Source organism: Tuber melanosporum, assembly GCF_000151645.1.
Source record: "Tuber melanosporum whole genome shotgun sequence assembly, scaffold_5, strain Mel28".
Lineage (NCBI taxonomy): Eukaryota > Fungi > Ascomycota > Pezizomycetes > Pezizales > Tuberaceae > Tuber > Tuber melanosporum.
In genome coordinates, this window is record NW_003299095.1 from 1,153,758 (window position 1) to 1,173,241 (window position 19,484).

At 48.2% G+C, this 19,484-nt stretch overlaps 2 protein-coding genes; both read right to left on the reverse strand.

Moving 5' to 3' along the window:
* Positions 1-2,793: 2,793 nt before the first annotated feature.
* GSTUM_00008818001 (uncharacterized protein) lies at positions 2,794-5,539 on the reverse strand. XM_002840288.2 has 5 exons: positions 5,427-5,539; positions 5,159-5,346; positions 4,537-5,036; positions 3,999-4,450; positions 2,794-3,940 (listed from the first exon to the last, which is right to left on the reverse strand). Exons 1-5 carry the CDS (start codon positions 5,473-5,475, stop codon positions 3,267-3,269), a joined length of 1,863 nt encoding a protein of 620 aa, XP_002840334.1. The 5' UTR covers positions 5,476-5,539; the 3' UTR covers positions 2,794-3,266.
* Positions 5,540-12,695: 7,156 nt separating this feature from the next.
* Positions 12,696-16,335, reverse strand: GSTUM_00008819001 (uncharacterized protein). XM_002840289.2 has 6 exons: positions 15,799-16,335; positions 15,347-15,733; positions 15,172-15,262; positions 14,951-15,098; positions 13,436-14,874; positions 12,696-13,365 (listed from the first exon to the last, which is right to left on the reverse strand). The coding sequence occupies exons 1-5, from the start codon at positions 16,189-16,191 to the stop codon at positions 14,751-14,753; spliced, it is 1,143 nt and encodes a 380-aa protein (XP_002840335.1). The 5' UTR covers positions 16,192-16,335; the 3' UTR covers positions 12,696-13,365; positions 13,436-14,750.
* Positions 16,336-19,484: the final 3,149 nt, after the last annotated feature.

Below are 19,484 nucleotides of genomic sequence, written 5' to 3' on the forward strand. Positions count from 1 at the left end.
CTTGGAGTTGCCCCTCCTTAGTAAGGCAGAGCATAAATTTATTTTTATTCGTCTCAGAGGAGGGGCACTGAAAAAAACAGTTTTCTTCCCAACAGTTTTCTCCCCCACCAATCCAAAGGAGGAAATTCTGGACAACTAGCGCGAAATCCAACTATTCTAGTTTTTACTCGAGTATTGCAAGGTTTCCGGTCGGATTTAATAAAAAGTCCTTCCAGAAAACTCCAAGAACTTTTAATATAGTGACTTAGCTAGACTACGGTGCTAAAAAAAACCCATGATATATACCGGTACTGGCGCAAGTGACCATTCACACAAGGCATGTTGGCGGAATAGCCTCATAATTATGATGCTACGAATATTATCAGTCAGGAGGGCATCACACTGATTACTAAACCGAGGTCAGCAAAACCCCCCAGCGATATTGATCAACTGTCATCTTATCGACGGATTATTAATTATCGCTCCGCTCGTCAGCGAATATGACAACGAACCCCAGCGCGGGAAACGCCAAAAACCCGCTACTCTATCCAACCCCGAAACCGCAACTATAATAAGACCCATTGTTCCTCTGAACTCGAGGTCACCTGGTGCCCTGCTCTGACCGGGCAACGTATAGTAGCTCCTCCTGTCCGTGAAATTTAATCGACTTCGAGCCTCGGCGGCGCCCGCATGAGACGGGACCGCGATAAGAATTCGCGAGAAGATTCTGGATGCCCACCTGTTCATGAGGCGGAGGTCTAAGTTATGCTCGCTATCATCTTGAGATATTTATTCTCGGCACCAGCAGTCGTGAAGATACCGCGCCGGCTTGTGGCTAAAATCCGCCTGCATGACTCAGACGTGCTCTGGAGAGTGGTGTCCCCTTCATTCGACCTGTAGGGGGGCCCATCATGATAGAATTACCGTGCAGATAGATCTAACTGTGATACTCCATCCATTATCCTAAGTACAGTACAGGGGAAAAATATGATTAGATCAACTCCAATAGACCCCCGTTTCCGCGGAGAACTAAATTACAGTACCAACAGGCTACAGACATCGCTGTGGCTACTGGATATCACAGCACTATACATTAAGGCCTGACGTGCGAAAAGAAAAAGAAGAAAAAAGCTTTCCGCGCAACATTAAGCGGCAATCCATGTACTGTACTTAACACTATCACCAATCGCACAGCGAAGAGATTCAGTAAATTATTGATCACTACTGCGCTTAATCGGGTGCATGTCCAAGCCAAACCGAGTACTAAATTAACGGTCGGAACAGCCCGACTATGTTGCCGTAATTACCAAGCACTTGCTACAAGACGGTAGTATGCACACACAGCAACCATCTGGGTGGGAGAAGATTGAACTTCCCATCCCCCCCCGTTCCCTCCGAAGTGCTTAATTCCGAGGATGTCTCATCGCAAGTTCGAGAATGATTAACCCCCCCGCCACCAATCCTACTGCTATCCCACCATGTCCATCCAGTCCCATACATCTGCCGGAAGATAAATTCTCAAAACCTTAACTTCGCCGACCCAGGGTGGCAGCAAGGATTAGTCACGATACTCAGTAGTCGTCAGAAGCTTAACTTAACCATATCGTTCCCGCACGTGCTAACTTACTCGCAGAGTAGTGCTAGCGGTAGCAGCAGCAGTGGGGCGCGGTCGAGTGTAAGTACTGTAACAAATTACAATATCTCACGCCAAACGCTACAGACACCATAGGCGCAATCTCCCATCTCCGTCAGCTAGTGAACATAGTTCTTGCGACCGGAGTTGGCTGAGTTAAGTGCCATCATTAGGCACTGCACAGTACCCAGGAGTGAAATCAAAAAAAGGGGGTTTTTTGTTTCGGAACACAAATAACTAAACTCTAATCCACGGGCTTAGAAAGCATGCCAGAGCGGAGCCCAAGATTTCTGGAACTAGAGGGCAGAGCCTGAATGAATGGAGTGAGTCTCAGCGTGGTATCATATTATATCACACAGTCCGGCAAGGCCGAGGGAGGGAATGAAAGACAAAGTTATACCAAAGCATCAGCCACCATTCCGCCTCAATTCCAAGAATTGGCGAGAGCACCATGCTATTGCCATGCTGTATCATAGAAAGAGAAGAAAAAACTAGGAGAGTCATCGAGATGGCGTCAAATTGGGAGGACAGGTTTTTGCACGAGTATCATGGCTGGCGTGAAGGACGCCTAGAACTTTGACCGGACGCGGCCAAACGGGTAGGCGGCAACTATCCCTCTCGCAGCAACTATGGTCGCTGGAAGGCCCGCGCCACGGATTCTCATTAGCATACAGACCGATCGGGGCTGTCTTGAGATGCAACACTCAACTCCATTTTACGCTTCCTTAGTAACTCTGGACATATCCCCCCCCCCCTCTCCCCCCACTCGGGCTGAGCCATACCGCACCACCCACACCCACAACGATATCCCACCACCTAAAATATCACATCTTCCAAATCCCCCGTGGGGAGGAGGGGAAACCCCCCGAAAGCAACCCCGCAACTTGTGCTGACATCCCCACCTACCCACCCCGAGTGTGCTGCCCTTTAACCGCTCCTTATCATAATACATCACTCGCCCGACAAATCACTAAATTGCGGGTTGGTCCAGTTTTATCTTACCCCTCATTCATAGTGGCTTTTGGAAGCGCCTCTGCAGAAGCATGGCGATATGAAACTGATGTGCGAGGGGAAAGAGGGCGAGCTCATCGCAAAATCAAGAGCTTTTTTCTTCTGTTTTCTTTTGGGTCTCTCCGCATCGGCAACATACGGGATGGGTGTAAAGGCAGATAGGATGATCTTGTTTGTTTTATTTAGGTTTCGGGGGGTTTAAAAGAGGGACTAGTGACTAAACTATACAATTCGAACTAGAAGGGGAAAGTGAAGCAAATTGTAGAACTGCGAGGCATGATACCAAAGTTATGGGGACAAACGTAGACACAAGAAAAAGGACAAATTAGAGTAACCCATAGCAACAAAACAGCACAGCAAAAAAGGCAAAAAGTCCAATGTCGCGTAGAGGAGGGGTATAATTTAATTTTCCTCATCAAATCGTAGGCGTCCTCAGCCACAAATCGTAACACTCCAGGCATAACACCCCAAAACGCCCGCCGCTGCTTCGCAAGGGGAAAACAAATCCGGCAAAATGATAGAATAAACATCCATGAGTATGTGGGCCCAGCAAGATGGAAGGGAAGGGAAATCACTACAGCACAGTCAGAGAAAGGGTTGGACGTCCGGAGCGATTGTAGTGGTCAACCGAGATAGCGGCTGGTTAGGTACTGAAATTACGACTTGCTATGGGCTTTCTTCTTGAGGGTGGGCGATTGACGAGCACCGCTTGCAATTCTCTCTGAAGTGCCAATCCGGCCTCAGTTTTCTTCTTGTGTTCGGCGATTCTCACTCTCTCCTCTTGGACCTTGCGAATGCGTTCATCCCGCGTCATTATACTCCGGGGCCTAGGCTCAGCAACAGCCTCAAACACCTGCTCGTCTTCGGAAAGGCGTTCTCTATCCTCCGTTGTTGGCGAAAATAAGCCGAACCCTGCATCGTCCGCCCACCCGGTGCCACCACTTCCAGACAATATGGAATTCCTGGGCGTATCGCCCACCAATGTGGTTCCACCGACGGATTCCGGGGGTTTTGAGGGCGGTGAGCTGGCGTTTCGGTCAAGGCTCATTGCGAGAAAGGACCGTCCGTCCTCCCATTCATTGACAAGAGCGTGCAAATCCGCGCCAATGGAGTCATAGTGAATGAGTAGGTCCGGACCGAAATCAATTAAACCTGTAGACTCCTTCAAAGTACGATCTGATTCCTCTCGGAGAACATGCATCTTAGCGTGAAGCCCTGTAAGAGCTTGGGAAAGAGAATTGAGCTTTCGGAGTTGCACGCGATAGCGCTCATTCTCGGGAGACATAGGCGATTTGGGAGTTGGAGGCACAAAGAATTCTGTAACAGATTAACTCAACCGCATGGTTGCCGCATAGATCAGGAGACATATGCATACGCTCTTCTTCCCCAAGTATACGTTTGACCTCGCTGCCCAGCTCCCCAACCAAGCTCCCAAGGGTCCTCAATTGCTCGACAGTAATGCGCCACTTGTTGAAATCAGGGTGGAGCCCATCAGCTTCTAAAGCTAACAAACAGCACAAAAATATCCTCCTAACAGTATGGAGTCGATGGACCAACGCTTTCAACGCTTTAAGGCTCTCCATATCATCAAATTCTCCATTGTCTATTTCGGCCTCAATGTTTTGCACGTCTTCTCTACGAATATCATATATATCGTAGTATTTTTCGATATCGATTTCCTGAGTCAGATGTCGGAGAGACATGCAAGCTCGGATATGCGGTGGTATTCCCAGACTAAATGCAGAAAGTAGTGAACGGCGTAATCGAGCGCATCGTCGAGTCTGACTATCCCTTTCTAATCGAGTTATTGGGGGTAAAGGTGTGCTGCTGGGATGATTCGTCAGGGGTAACTCGCACAATAACAAACCAGCGCCCGGTGGAGAACAGAGTCCATAAAAGGGATAGAAACTCACAGCCTATATCCTCTGGAGACCAGTTCCACTTCTTGGATGAGAGTCACGGCGTTTGATGCTAAAACATCAAAGGTCTGGCTATTCTCTACAAACAAAGCAGCAAATTCTATAGCTTTCGCTCGCAGGGAGCGCAGCCACCTACGCCTTGCATGAGCAAAGAGAGAGATCGCTACAATCATTGATAGCAACAAGGCCGCTATCGCCCGGCCTTTGCTAATCCCACTCCTCCCATTGCCGCCTCTCAATACCCACGCAAACAGCAGAGACACAACCAATACACAACCCCCGCTACCGGCCCAATATATGCTTTTTGCATATTGTGGGCCAAAGATATCTGTCGACGTTACCTCATCGAGAGAAAACAGATCTGGGTCGGATTTCCGATCATAATGGGAGACGTTTACATGTTCGTTCAAAAGCTGCGATGCGACAATAATATAACGAAAGCGTTCGAGGAACTTGGAATTCTCGTTTCTGCTCAATCTCGAATCGACAACTCTCTATAGAAAAAAGAAAAAATCAGTCGCCGATTCTCGGCAAGTGCCGGGGATTAACAACGGGAATCAAAGGCATAGAAAAGGGCGGCAGATCGACGAATCGTCAAAAAAAAAAATCAACATACCGAAAAGAATTCGTAGAACTTCGCCTTTCGGCTCCAACTGGGATCGCTCAACTTCAAGGGCTTCAACCCCTTTTTCCTGAAACGACCGGTAATAGACGTCAGTGGTGGAGCGAATATTGGCTGACTCTCCTTTGCCGGCACCGGACCCGATAGTTCTATGCCCCAGGACGCTTCGCTCTCACCATTTCCTGTTTGTGCGAACGCAGTCAGCAAAGCGATTCAAGAACGAAGTATGCCGACGAGAACAAGTTTGAATTTCTCAACACACCTTCAAGGTACTCGGCAAGAGGTGAATTTGCGAAAACGATTGACTCCATAGGGATCGTGAAGGCAGTGAGATGGTCGCTTCCCGCTGGCTACCATAGGCAGGCTCCAAGCTCTTCCAAAACTCGCGGTCTCGCGTTGGGCTGTTTCTGCTATTGGTGTCGTTAGGGGAGATGTCTGTCGGCGATGGTGGTGGGGCCTAAAAGAACGGGGGGCTTGAGTTCACAGGATTGGCCGAGGGGAACACGCAAACGGCGGGCAGAGAGACACGATCCAAGAGAAGAACAGAGAGTGTGTTCCAAGTTGACCAGTAATCTCCTGTATGCTGCACGTGCTACATAAGAGGACCCGAATATCCCACAAGTTCAGGTCCGGGGGCGAAGGGGGAGGAGCCTGTTGACCGGTAAACTATGGATGAAGGAGAACGCTCCGGCCCGGCTAAGGCAATCAAACGACCGAACGGGTTACGGCAACAACGAAGACACGGACAACACCCACGAGATAGTATCAACAAGTTATTTTTCCTTCACAGGCACAGATGGAACCGCGGTTTCTCACAACCCTCTCCCCATAGTTGAAAGCGAAATTGTAAAGGTTTATTGTTATTACCCTACTTAGGGTTCCCCCTAGTATCCATCCCAACAAAGCAGGTACTGTACTAAAACCTATTGGGCTCCCGAATCAGCGGAATCCAATTTCCCCTAATAACGCTTTCCCTTTCTCACCCAATTCCGCTCACCCAGACCAGCTCCCGGGGGCGAAGGGGTTCGCCTTTTGTTCGTAGTTTTCGTGGGAGCGAGATTGTTTGTCCCCCTATCACTCAAGGTACCCGTCCTCGTCCCTTCATCTGTCTCACTTTCACCCGGTTTTGCGACTCAATTGAGCCGGAGAATTACACAAACATAGTCCGATGCACACAGCTCCCTACCAACCGGTGCCGTACCACCATGCTTACATCGGTGCCGGATGGTGCCCGCGCACAAGTGCAGTCAGTACCTGCTTTTGTGCAACTCTCGGGCAGAAAATGGGGCTTAAACAAAAGCATTTCCAGAAACCCATCTCATCACGTCCACCGCAGCAAATGAACATGATGCCTTTCAACTGCCATGCGTTCTCTGAAACCTATGGCCCCTCCAACTTCCGCATGGCCTCACTTCACAAACTTCGAAAAAGGGAGAAACCGGTGGCGGAGCAAGCCAAACCTGTCCCATCAGGAGAGAGGAAAATTGGAGATATTGGAATGGTCCAAATTATTCAATGCAGCGCAAGAGGGGCATCCGGACGAGAGATGATATTTTTGCCTCCTCACCCGAGCACCGTAGAATCCAGGCTGTCCAAAATTTCCTCCCCTGGAAAGGGGGGGGGGGGAAGCGGAGCAAAGGTAATTTTTTCAGCCCTCGGAAAAAAATTACAGAAAATAACGCCAGGCCTTACCAGAGGAAGCAGTTCGAACAACATGGCACACGGTTCAATAACTTGAGATCCTACGGTGTGAAAATTAGTCAAAATGAACTGAATCCCTCCGGGGAAAGCGGTATGTTGACAAAAGCATAGCAATAGACAAGTTGCCTTGACAACGTAAGCAACTTTGAGCAACCTCAGCTGCACCAATCGAAAGAGCTCGAGACTATTTTACTCTAACAACGCCACACAATCGGTATTATCGGTATCTTACCAACTTATGTCATTCATGTCATCTAACTTATGCCCCCCGTCATCCGATCCGGTAACTAATCTTCCTTTAACCAACATACCCTGCTATATGTCTCTTCGGCGTCTCGCAACCTTTTCTAATGTTTGGCCATGTATGATAGTTGTTTTTTTCATTTCTTACTCGTGATTTGTCAATTATGCCCTTCTCACTATCTCGCCTCTTTACCCCCGTAATGCCCGTTAAAGTGCTTGGGGATTAATACAGGTTTGCCCCCCATTTTCCCTCCTACGCCAAGATATCTCTGGTACCATAAAGTACTCCTGTGCTAACAAGCCGTGCTATTCTAGTGTGGCTATGATACTAGCCCTTACTCAGGACTAAGTATTCATATGATAGCATGTCATAGAAGACGAAGAATAAGGTTTCAGGTTAAAGTCACTGGTACCGCTTGGCCTTCGTTCAACGGATGATCCCTAACCTCGTGACTAGTGCCTACAGGCACTTGTTCCGGATGGTATCATATGTTGTATCTTTTGGGCCTCCGAACCTAGATCTCACCGTTCCCTGGTCCTAAGACATGCGATTCTCCGCGGAACATTCCAAATTACAATTGCGCCTCATTCGCTTATGCTTCAGTGAAGCCGGATAGGCGGATCTGCACGGTATTAGATACGGCGTGCAGCACTTTACTATCTGCTAGGCTTGCATCAACGTTGAAGCATCTTGAATGTCGACGCTTGCTATTACCTTGCAGCTAACGGGAAGCACTCCCGGGTTCAGGGAAAGTCTGGCCGAATGGGCATATCCTTCGAGTCATATCATGGCGATTTATATGAAGGACTTTGGTGCTGCGGTATGGTTCGTATGGCTCAGTGGCGGGCGAGACGACGGTGGAAGGATAAGATACCATATCCAGAAATACACCCGTGCCTGGTGCTTTTGATAATGGCTTTCGGCTTGGAGCCGAGGGGGTTTCATTCGTAACTATACCTCTATCCCCGGGTTTCAATTGGTCTTTGTCTAGATAGTTTTAGTGATTTCTACGAGAGCTTCTCTAGGCAAGTTAAATTACCGGAGTCTTTGATTGTCATTGGCCCAAAGAGCCTCTGTACAGAGCTTGTTTCCACTATATAATAATGGGTCTTCCTCCCTTCCAAGAATTCTCCATCCAACAAACATCTCTTCGCCTTTTACTTGCCATCTCAACAAGTTCGATCCCGCTCTTGGAGAATATATTTCTACCGTTCACTCTCAGCAGCATCTTTTCTCGCCTTCGGGCCCCCCAAGCTTAAAAGAGTTTACAGAATTACGAAACCCACTTGTCCTGTCCTTAGTCTCTACAGACGGTTCTCAATCCACTGCTCATATTAGTCTTTGAACCCTATTTCTACAGAAATGCCTCCCCAAGATCTCTTTTCCAATTCCGTGAGAGAAATCATCCATGTCAATAGGGCTCTCAAGAAAAGTTCTGACAGCTGGCAAAACTATATCGGCACTGTCCACTCCTGTGTGAGCAATATCGACCAAAGCGGCGTCATGTTGGATAATGGGCGCCTTGGGGAGAGGGTGAAGATAATCGATGAGGTCCAGGAATTTTCGTACTTTGACGCGGACAATGGCGGGATTGATGCGCTGGCCAATTGGTGTGTGAGAGAATGGAACAGAATCAAGGAGAGCTATCCGGATCACGTTGGAGCCTTTGAAGGTACGGGATATTGACCTCCGCCCTAACCACTACAATTCAGGCCATAGATTCCTTATTGCACAGGACACATGCTTACTCCGGTACAGGCCATGGACGGTGGTGGCTCTTGAATGCTCAGCAATTCGTGGCCAAGATTGCGCGAGAGGAAGAATCTGACGAGGAAGACGCAGTCGCGGATAGAAGACGAGGGACCGAGAATTACTACCAGGCACGTGTGGCCTTTGCCTCTGCCGTAGGCTTGTTCAAGCAATCCGAAGAGAATGCGAAAAAGCACCATTGCTTGACAGGCAAGCTTTTGGAGCTTGTAAGTTATACACCTTCCTCATCCATAGGGATGATCGTTCTCTACTTCCCAATGTAAAGCGCATATAGCTGACGGGCCTTTTTCATTTCTGGCGGATAGAAGGCTGAAGCTTGTATATCCCTTGGAAACGTTTCCTCTACGAGGGATTCCAGGCCACACTTTGAAGCTGCGCTTGACGCCCTAAGGACGGCGGAGGGATTGCAAGGGTACACGCTACCCGCTCATCTCACCCAGTGAGTATCTTTAACCTGTCCTATCAGGCAAATCGCTGATCAGCTCCGATAGGTACCTACGTGAGCACGAGTATGTCTTGAGGTAAACGAATGCCACGTCAAAATCATTGCCTTTTGGGTTTCCTGAGCTCCACGAAGTGGTGCATTGACCAAAAATAGAGGCGTTTTTTTTTTTGTCTTTTCTGTCTTCTGTCTCTCCCCCCAAATTGTCTTAGTTTCTGTTTTTTTTCACTCTTATAGACTGGCTTTTATGATCCCCCCTTCCCCCCACTCCAGTCATACCGCCCCCAGTTAATTCACCTATCTATAAGCATTTCGTCACGTTTCCTTCTTACACGCTCACTGAATGAATTCACCTCACTTTGAGGATAAAATACAATTTTGTAAAACAACTGCAAAGCATAGACAGCGTGACATGTAATCGGAGGTCGGGGCGATTTTTTAGCTCTAGTGATATAGACGCATAGTCACGACGAGAGGCCGGGCAATGGGGAGGAAGAAAGACCAATCGAGGATGCGAGACGGCTCAACTAGAAGCATTTTGAGCAAACTTCTACCCCGCATGATACAAGAGGGGACGGATACAGTAGTTCCAAGAGGTTTCCGTGCTACTACTGTCTAGAAGCGCATCCAGAAAAGTCGACGTCTTTTCTTGCCCGCACCGACTTACTTACTACTCAATTAGCGCTGACTGTGAATCATGCAGCGGAATCCGCTACCCAAAACTTCCTCCAGAAGAGACAACCCATCCATCCCTCAGGGAGGTAGAGGGAGAGAGGAGCCTCCTCCTCACTATTCCCCCCCCTCCCCCCCATCCTCACCATAATGCCGGTATGATATTATGATATGCCTAATGTTCCCTTATCCAAATAAGCAATGATAAGCCAATGAATAGGTATGATATCAATATCCCTAGCAGCAAGTCAGTCGCGTGGTAGTAGTGGTCTAGGCACCCCCGCCATGCTGAACTGCATTCCGTGCTTTACAATCACAGCGCCGAGACTCGAAGGAGAGAGAGGGTAAAAAAAAATAAAAAAGCAAATAAAAAACCCACCGAGTGACCATACCTTAAAAAAAACCCCCGATCATCTCCGTCCCCCTGCTAGCACCACAGCTCCGACCTCAACCCTATCAGCTCAACTCGAACTCGCTCTAGCTCGTACCGTGCGATGCCCCGGTGTGCAATGGTCAAACTTGGAACGTACTTGTAAAACATACACTAGACAAAGTGCAGAAATACGGTATTTGCCACTGCTTCGTACGTTTATTCATAGCTCTTCGGCAGGGGAATGGGTGAGTGACCGAAGCGAGTGAGACCCCGAGCATATCATACCGTAATGCCGGTATATGGGAAGGGGTCGGCCCTATTGTACTGCGCCAATTGCTTTTCTGTATTTTGTGTCTCTTGCGTTTTATGTTTTTTAAATTATATCAAATTTTTTACTGGGTGGGTGGTTTAGTGAACTAGTAACCGGTCTTGTATAACAGGTATGGTATTGAATCGTACCCCGCAATACTGGGGAGCTGAGGTGAATGGGGCAAGGTACCGGTGTCGTGTTGACGGTACTACCAGCGGGACGGGTACAATATGGGGGGTTGTAGAGCAGGAGCGTAAGTGGCGGTGTGCATGAATAGTATCATGGTCGGGGCGAGTGGATTCATTTCGCAATGTCTGCTGGTAACACAGTACCAGTACGGCGCAATAGACGAGTTATGCTCGGCCGTTGGGAGCAGTGTGATGGGTGGTATCATACCGTATTAGCAAGCACACTCATATCCCCCCCTTAGACGTCAGTTGGTTTGAATAAGCTGGGTGCGGTGGGTGCAGGTGCCGATGCGGTACACCGCCCCAAGACTTGGTTCAGGTATAGTGTGGAATAGGGTACGGGTCTTGGTATGACACAGTACCATAGCGTGGTGTTGTGAAGGGAAAACAGAAAGAAAGAAAGGATGTCTTAGTTAAACCCTTCTTCACAGCCACATATGCGGAAGGGATGGTTACCCGTAATCCTAATCCACGGCAGGGTACCGGTATTCCGCCAGAATTGCCAAGCACCGCAATATCTGCCGCTGCATTATAGTAGAGTATGATACCAGTACTGCATGTCAAAATCTAATACAAGTAGCGACTCGAGCAAGTGAGACCCCGCTCCAACCCGCGATACCATAGCAAGCAAAGCACAATACCCCGTATCAAAACCCCGGGCTTCACCCCATCACAATCAGCAACACACAGCCCTACCCAGAACGCGCGACAAGTGCCCCATCCCGCCAACCAACTCCTGGGAAGGGCGTCGGTAATCTCAAAAGCTGTGATAACTAATCCCTTCGAGAGTCGCCCGAACGGATAATCCGAAAAAGTTACCGTTGCACAAGTAGGGTGAGAGTTGATGAAATCCCCATATTGCCAGTGTTTCCGAAACCAAGCTGAAGTTTGCATTACCCGCCCCCCCCCCATTCACTTTTCGTCTCCACGAAATGCGATACGGGGGGGGTAGACTACCCTTACCAGTATGATACTTGCAAGCACGGGCACCGTTCCATCGGAATCCTTCCGGAAGCGTGGCGGTCTGTCAAACTAGCGTGGAAGGAGAGGGGAAGGAATAGGCAACCCGCACCCGAACAGAGCCTCAAAGCCAGAACCTCCCAGAGGGTACAGGTAAAGCTTGTTTCGTCCTTACTAGCGACTAGCACCCCCCCCCCGCTATCATGCCAACCCCTGAGCATTCGAACCGTCAGCTCGCCAACGGTAACTCAGCCACCTTTCCTTCCCCTCTAAACTGGGTAGCGTAGCTGGCATATCATATTTTTCCAGCTGCGGAGGGGTACCCGTAATGTATCGCGGTGATACCAATACGAGTTATGCGAGTAAATTCGGACACCCAGGCGCCAAGGCATTCGGGTGCTTCGTGAACTTTGTCACGAGCACATAAGCACGACGGATATTTGGGATCGGGGTTTATTCAACACGGTAGTAATAGGAGTCCACAGTGCTGCTGCCTGCGCAATTCTTGAAGAGCTTCGAGGTTTGCTTCCGGTGCCTTGGGTTATCCGATATGATGTTCAGCTTGAGTTTTGTGCCCCGGCTGTGATTGGCCAGTGGGATGTGCGGTTGGATGGAGAGTGCTGCCATCTTGTGCTATTGCTAGGCTTGCGGAATTGGGGGAGGGGGGGGGGCTCATTGCATTCTGAACGGCATCGTATTGAACCGTACCGGTACAGCATGACATGGTGTGGTGTGGTATGTATGCACTTATTCTCACTCTTCTTCTTCCTCGTGACAATGAATTTGGGGCATTAAGTTACATGGTACGGTTATCATACCAGCTTGATTCCCCGCATAACTCAACTCTACACAGTGCAGGTATTACATTACCGGCACGATGCATACCCCGTCTTTCACAGCCACACACGAAATCGCAACTTACACCCCCCATCTAAAACACCCAACTTACCAGCACTCGAGTAGATATACCATACATCACCCATCATGCAAAACGGGCACATTATATACCAGTTGCATATAACTTAAGCCCTCAACACAGTAACATAAAACACCACCGCCAAGAAACCCAAGCCTAACGCAATCACAGAGCCAAAAGGCTGGGGGGGCACAAACCAAGCAAAGGGGGAAGTGGGTCTTCGCAAGAGAATACCGGTAGAATAAAAAAACAAGCTTTCGCTTCCTGGGGTAAATAAGTGAAACCCTATTTCATTTCCTACCTCCTTACTTCCACACTTGAACTCCGTTTCAATCGACTCAGCCCCTCCGTTGCGCATCACAAGTGCTTGATCTGGTAAAGCGTCAAATCGAAGTTGTGACACGCTTTGTTCGTGGGGTAGCGACTCGGCATTTCATCGTGGGGTAATCAAATGGTGTATGCGGTGGGTGGGGGATATGTATGCAGTGATGATTCCCCATGGGAAGGAAGGTGGGAGGGAAGTAGGGGAGGTTTCAAGTGGCATGCATAGCCTACCGACTGACTTGACGACCAGCTGGATGGGCGTTACAATAGAGGTCCGAAAGGGGAGGAGGTTTATCTCGTGCTAATTACCTTAGTGTCGTCCTCCTTCATCATGTTGAAGCGAGTGAGGCTCTGCTGGGTAGGTATGATACCTGGGTTGGCTGGCTGGCTGGCTGGCGCAGGTACAGTACCGGTGCATAATTAGTCGGATGCACAGTAAGTTTCGTTGAAGCAGGTGGTGCGCAGCAGGCGGGAAAATTAAGGTTAACAAACCGCTGAACAGTACGAGTAACGGCAGTAATCGGTTTACAGTAAGAGAAGAGGAAGGTACCGGAAGGGGGAGGGGGTGAAATGAATGAAGGCGGGTATGGGAGGTTCCCACCCCCGCATCTTGGATGAGCCTCGTTGCTTCCTGCGGAGTATGATATGGTAGAGGAGGGGAAAGGGGGTCGGAGGGCCCAGATCATTCGCCTCGACACTCCACAAGTAGCGGGTATATCACTTGTTTGATAATGTAATGCACCTAGATCTTCCTACTGTTTGCCGCTCTAGAGCCTGAATCTTGATCTTGCTCTTAGATGGTAGTACGATACATGTGCTCGGGTTGCGCCAGGGGTTGGGGTGAAGTTTGGGACAAGCAGGGGTAGCAGAGGCCTGTACGAGGTAAATACATACTGCACTGTACTAGTACAATATACCTTGAAAGTACTCGTACTTGTAGTATTAAAGAAAAATAACTACTAATCCAAGTCCTGTAATCCCACCACCCCAGCTACTTGTCCGATATTTTCCCAACCCCCGAGCGGGCTGTGCATGTATGCGTGTATGGTACTCCCTATCCCTCAGGGGAATCACGAATAATGGGTTTGGGAGAGCAACTCTTTCTCTATTAACCTAGCGGCCGGATTTCAATTCCTTACAAAGACCTCCCTACTTGTAGATACCCGATCAAGGAGAAGAAGAAATAGCAAACGATAAAAACAAAAGAAGACACAATGGACTATCATGCCATGTTAGGCGATGTCCGGATATAAAAAGTATCTGAAAAGGCGTGGACAAAAAAGTGCAGACAAAAAGGAACAAAGGGGGGGGGGTAATGGAGACGTCGGACCCGGACGCGGCATGTTCTCAAGGAAAGAGTTAGGAAAAACTGAAAAGTGAAGCGAAAAAACCAAGCGAAAAGAAAACAAATTTGTGCACCAGGTCCCCCGAACAGATCTCCACAACTAATCCATAATGATACATCCCGTGAACCCAAAATCCCATGAACCCCCACCCCTGCCATACTAGCAGGAATAAGAAAAACCGTTGTATAGTAAAGACATATCAAGAAGTGAAAAGCAGCTACCAAAAAAAAACAAAAAAAACACGAGGCGCAGATACAGCGGGTAGCTAAAACTATGGGAACTGTGTGCTCCTTCAAATGCGCAATCTGTTACTGCTGACTGACTGGCTGCACCGCCATGATCACCGTGCGTGATTTACGAGCTCCTCAAAAAGTTCTTCCGGGATCTTTCGCACTAAGCTCACAGCAACACTGACAATCATTTTTGCGTTCAACGGCGGAAATTGGCGTAGAAGTTTCATTGGGCTGTGGATGCAGGGTGTGGAGTCAGCGTTATACGGGGCTGTGGTAGTAGTAGGGTGTTACGAAGGGGATCACATACCTTTGGGCGACCAGCAACTCATCCCGCATCAACAGCAGCTGCCCGACTACACATAAGATGTTGAGATGGGCCCCATACGCCAAGAGGAAATCCCATAACTTTAGCACCTCGGGAAGCGGAGGTGTACATGCTGACAGTGTTAAGACGGCTACAAGTAATCGCGTGTTAGCTTGGAAATTTGGTGCTGGGAATAGGATCTATGGGTTCCAAGGTGAACATACAAGGGAAGGCATATAATTCTGCAGAGAGAAACTTTGATTGTAAGTGAGCATATAATTTCGGATCCACCGTTTCTAAGCATTGATCCACCAACTATATCCGGATTAGCGTATATTGGAAAAATCAAGGCAAGTAGTTAGTTGGTCATAGGTTTTTGGATATGTATATGAAACTTACTTTGAGTCCGCGGTGGACACCCTCCATTGTCGGTTTAACATAGCCCGGACACTCTCTCTGAATAAACACCGAAAAAAGGGAAAAGGCCTCCACTTCGCTCCTCGCGGCGTAGAGAAAAGGGGCGGCAATGACGTTCATGCCCTGAACGTATTGAGCGTCGGTACCAGAATCTCGCATTTTCCATTGAAATGCATTCAAAAGCCGGATCAGCGAAGCCTCAGAGACCCTTCGACGAAATAGGGGGTCAGTGGCAAGTGTTCTGAATGTATCGTTGCGGATCTTGGAATAGCTGCTAGAAGCTCCACGGCGGACAAGAGAAACATAATCGCTCGTGCGCATCGGACTTATGCCCAGCAGTATGGACCAGATGTATATCCTTAGGGGGGACTGATCCCACAACAATAATAAGCATTTAATGTTCATACGAGCCATCCAGCGACAAGAGATCATACATTTCCATCACTGTCCGCTTGTATTCCTTCTGTAAGAATTAGGTACCGTAAATCTTGCAAGGCCTCGACGAGGTTTGCTGGGGGCCTGCTTATAAGACTTTCAATCGTTGGATTTTGTTTTGGTACTAGTTGCGCGCTCGAGGTGGTCTTGCGCGCATACCGTTGATTGTTGTTTACCGGGTATTTGGGACCGTCAAATTGGGACTGTGATTGAGAGCGCTGGCGCTTGGGTGCCAGCGGATGATTCGTAATATTCGCAAGAGATTGGCTAGAACTTTGTGCAGCGCTCAAAAAAGCCGGAGAGGGAGCTGAATTGTGATATTCGCTCTCGAGAAGGGATGAGGAGGGGAATTTTTTGACGCGGCGGAGCCCGGGGCCTTTGGGGTTCAGCATGTTTGTTTTGGTTGTGAGGTAGCGGTGGTGTTAAAGAGTTTGCGGATCAGGACGGTTGAAGAAACATAGCGGTGGTGGTATTAGTAGTGGCAGTGGTGTTTGTAAGATGACAGTCGTGTCTTCTGGCCTTTGGTGATGAAAATTAAGCCTACGAATGGGGGGTTGGATGAAGGTTGCGATAGGGCTTGGCAATGATCAACAACAAAGAGAAAATGGCTTGCTGGCCACAAGTGGCTTGTGCTCCCGCCTTGCCAAGAATTACTTACACATGCGGGTATCGCGCAATAGGAATGGAGAAGTACCGGTAGCCATCCTTCTTCCGTCACTAGTCACATCCCCAATTTTTCCTCAATTTGGTTTTGGGATCATGTCGGGCCACAAAGGGATCAGTGCACCCGGAGAAATGTCTTAATCCCCATTTTGGGGCTTCTGCCATATCCCACGAGCAGATAACCACTCAGTCGCCCATGTGCCTGTCGTCTTAGAGCGTGCTCTTAGGCTGCGAGGAATGTTTTATCAGGGCTTGGTATGAGACTATTGGGAATGCGGGACATTATCAACCGATTCATATACCGGTAGCTTACCATTTGAGAGATTGGTTACCGAGAATAATCACCGGAAAGCTCCGGCCAATTCCTTAGTGGGCCGTATCGTAGATTTAGAAGGTCACGGACCTATTTCCGGAAGTAGATCTTCATAGACTGCCTTCAGAGTGTACTGTACTCGTAAAGGTCTAGGAAGCGTACCGGTAGTATTACTAGCGGTATCTATATTCTCCTTTAATCCCATATTCCCAAGAACACTGTCTAGGTTGGGCAGGTCGAAATTGAGATACTGCCAGGGAAGAATGGACAGCGCTATAGCAGGAAAATGGCCATGTCTCGCTGGATATGGAAGTGCCCAAACCAGGTTTACTATACAAAAGCAACTAGCTTTGGAGCGAAGCACCATATCCTTTTACTGAGGGGGATTAATCTACTGTTTCCAAGGAGACTAAAGCTTGAACCCTGGGGAGTCTAAATTTGTCAAGGTCAAATCATAGGCACTAAACAACCGTCTCGGGCAGTGTCTATCACATCTATTTGGCGAATCCATTACTACCTTGGAGGATCCCTGAAGCGGTTACCCCACAAGCGAAATGTATATGTATTCTGCTCTACGCACCTCTTAAAATCTATTGCTAGCTTTACAGTACTTCCAATCAATACGGCTACTTTGCTGGAGAATCAGGCTTGAACTTTAAATCACTTACTATCCACCAGATATTTTGGAGCTGGCATAGGTCTGTAGTTCGCCGGGATAGCTGATTCTCTTTGAACAGTAGAATTTTGAATTTAATACTAAGGGTATTATTATTTCTTGCTATTGCAGTACCGCACAGTGTCTTGGACTCCCCCTCCTCACTTTTAAGAAATTACGGAATATTTCAGAATTCTGGTGACAGAAGCGGATCATATATCATGGGATTTTACAAACTGGTTTCTGGCACTCATTACATCCCTTGTTAGATTTCTTTGTGCCATGGCCTAGGATCAATTTAGATAGTTAGACTCTTGCCATACTTGAAAATTTTAAGCCTCCGGTGGTGCACCGGGACCGGGGGCCTTGTGGCCGGGCTCTTGGGGGGTGGTTCGAGACTTGAAATGTAATCAAGCATTTACTAAGCGTAATGAGGTCTTTGTATTGAACCATTTTAACCTCTAGCATCACATCACTTTCATGCACCACCCAAAGTGTTGCAATAGAGCGAATGAGGGGGAGGAGTACCCAGTATATTCGGCAGTAGTCAGGCCCCCAAGTAGGAGCTTCGTGACACGATCTGTCGAGCCCCGTTAGCTTCTAGGTTCTCCTCACCTTCTCCTCATTCCCACAACCACCCCAAAAGATCTGATCAGCTGCCCCAGTCATCCATGGCAATTTAATTGGGTCTTTCTCATTTAATTTCCTAGGGAGAATAGAGCCCGTAGGTACGTGAGTCGCTGTAAGCATAGCCACGAGGCTCATTAAGCTCTGTTTGGATACGATGATTATGTTCCGTTTTGCAACCGTTTCTACTGTGAAAACGATCGTCGAACGGAAGGAAACTGTCAGTTTGTATGGAGCAACAGGACGGAGGTATTGTATCCAAACAGAGCCTAGGCCAACTCGGGAAGAGAGCTTAGGGGTGATTTGCAGAGGCATTGTACTATTTCCAGGCGTTTTTGGGTAGAAGAGCCTTAGTTATTATAGAATACAATCTTCACAGGTTCCAGGCGGTAAACATTTGAATTCAAAACTCGATTCTAAGTTTTACGATCGCCCAGTTGGCATTTTCAAGGCTCACATGGTCAGGAATTCTTATGGAAAATCGCCCAAGCGCAATGACGTCGCGACCCATGCTGCGATCCTGAGCAAGAGACGCGAGAAGGTCATTGATGGGGTTAGGAGGGTCGGCGGTGCGGTTTTGTTGCCGAACGGGATCGTGATTAGCGTTTCTACTGGGCCTTGATAGAGCTTTGCTCGCAGCTTCTTATAGTCAAGGGTCCCTTTGGTTTGATCTCATGGATTGGGTTGTTATATGCTCTTGTACTTATTATGCTTATTGTGCTTCTTATCCCGAAGTTCTCCCGTGTTCCCGCTTCTCCGCAGGGAACCGGTAGAGCTCCAGGATAATAGTGATTGACATATTTTCGGAAGGATCGCTCCTTGCGTGTTCCAACAAATAGGAGCTATCATAACCCCATCTGTTCTTTCCGTCCACACTCTATTTTCTCATGTCTTACAATTGTCTTCATCCACGGCTCTCCAGATTTTTACAACGGGGCCTGATCCTATTGAAACTTGATAGAACCTAACGTAGTTTTGAACCTTGTTGTCCACAGTGCTCCCCATCCTCACGATCACGACTTTCTAGGATGTTCCTGGTATTTCTTGGTTCGCACCTCAATTATCGAATGGCCCCGGAGAATTGGGCGATAATTCAGGCTCAGAAATTGTTAGAAGAGTTGATATGCACATGGAATTGGGATCGGGAGTGCGGTTGGACTTAGGACTATACTGTGGAGTGTGGTGTCGCTTACACACTGGATGAGATATATGCATTGAGGATTACGTATCATACTCGATGCAGCACTGGCCTGGGTTGTCTGAGGAGCGATGGTTTTCCTTCTACTCGTCATTGATTTTGTTCTCTCCTTTTTGTTCTCTTCCTTCTATTCTTGAATAACAATAACTATACGCTTCATCTCATCAAGACCGCTTCTGCAACGTAGCTTCCAACAGAAATGATTCCGTGAATTGGATGGCTCCCAGAC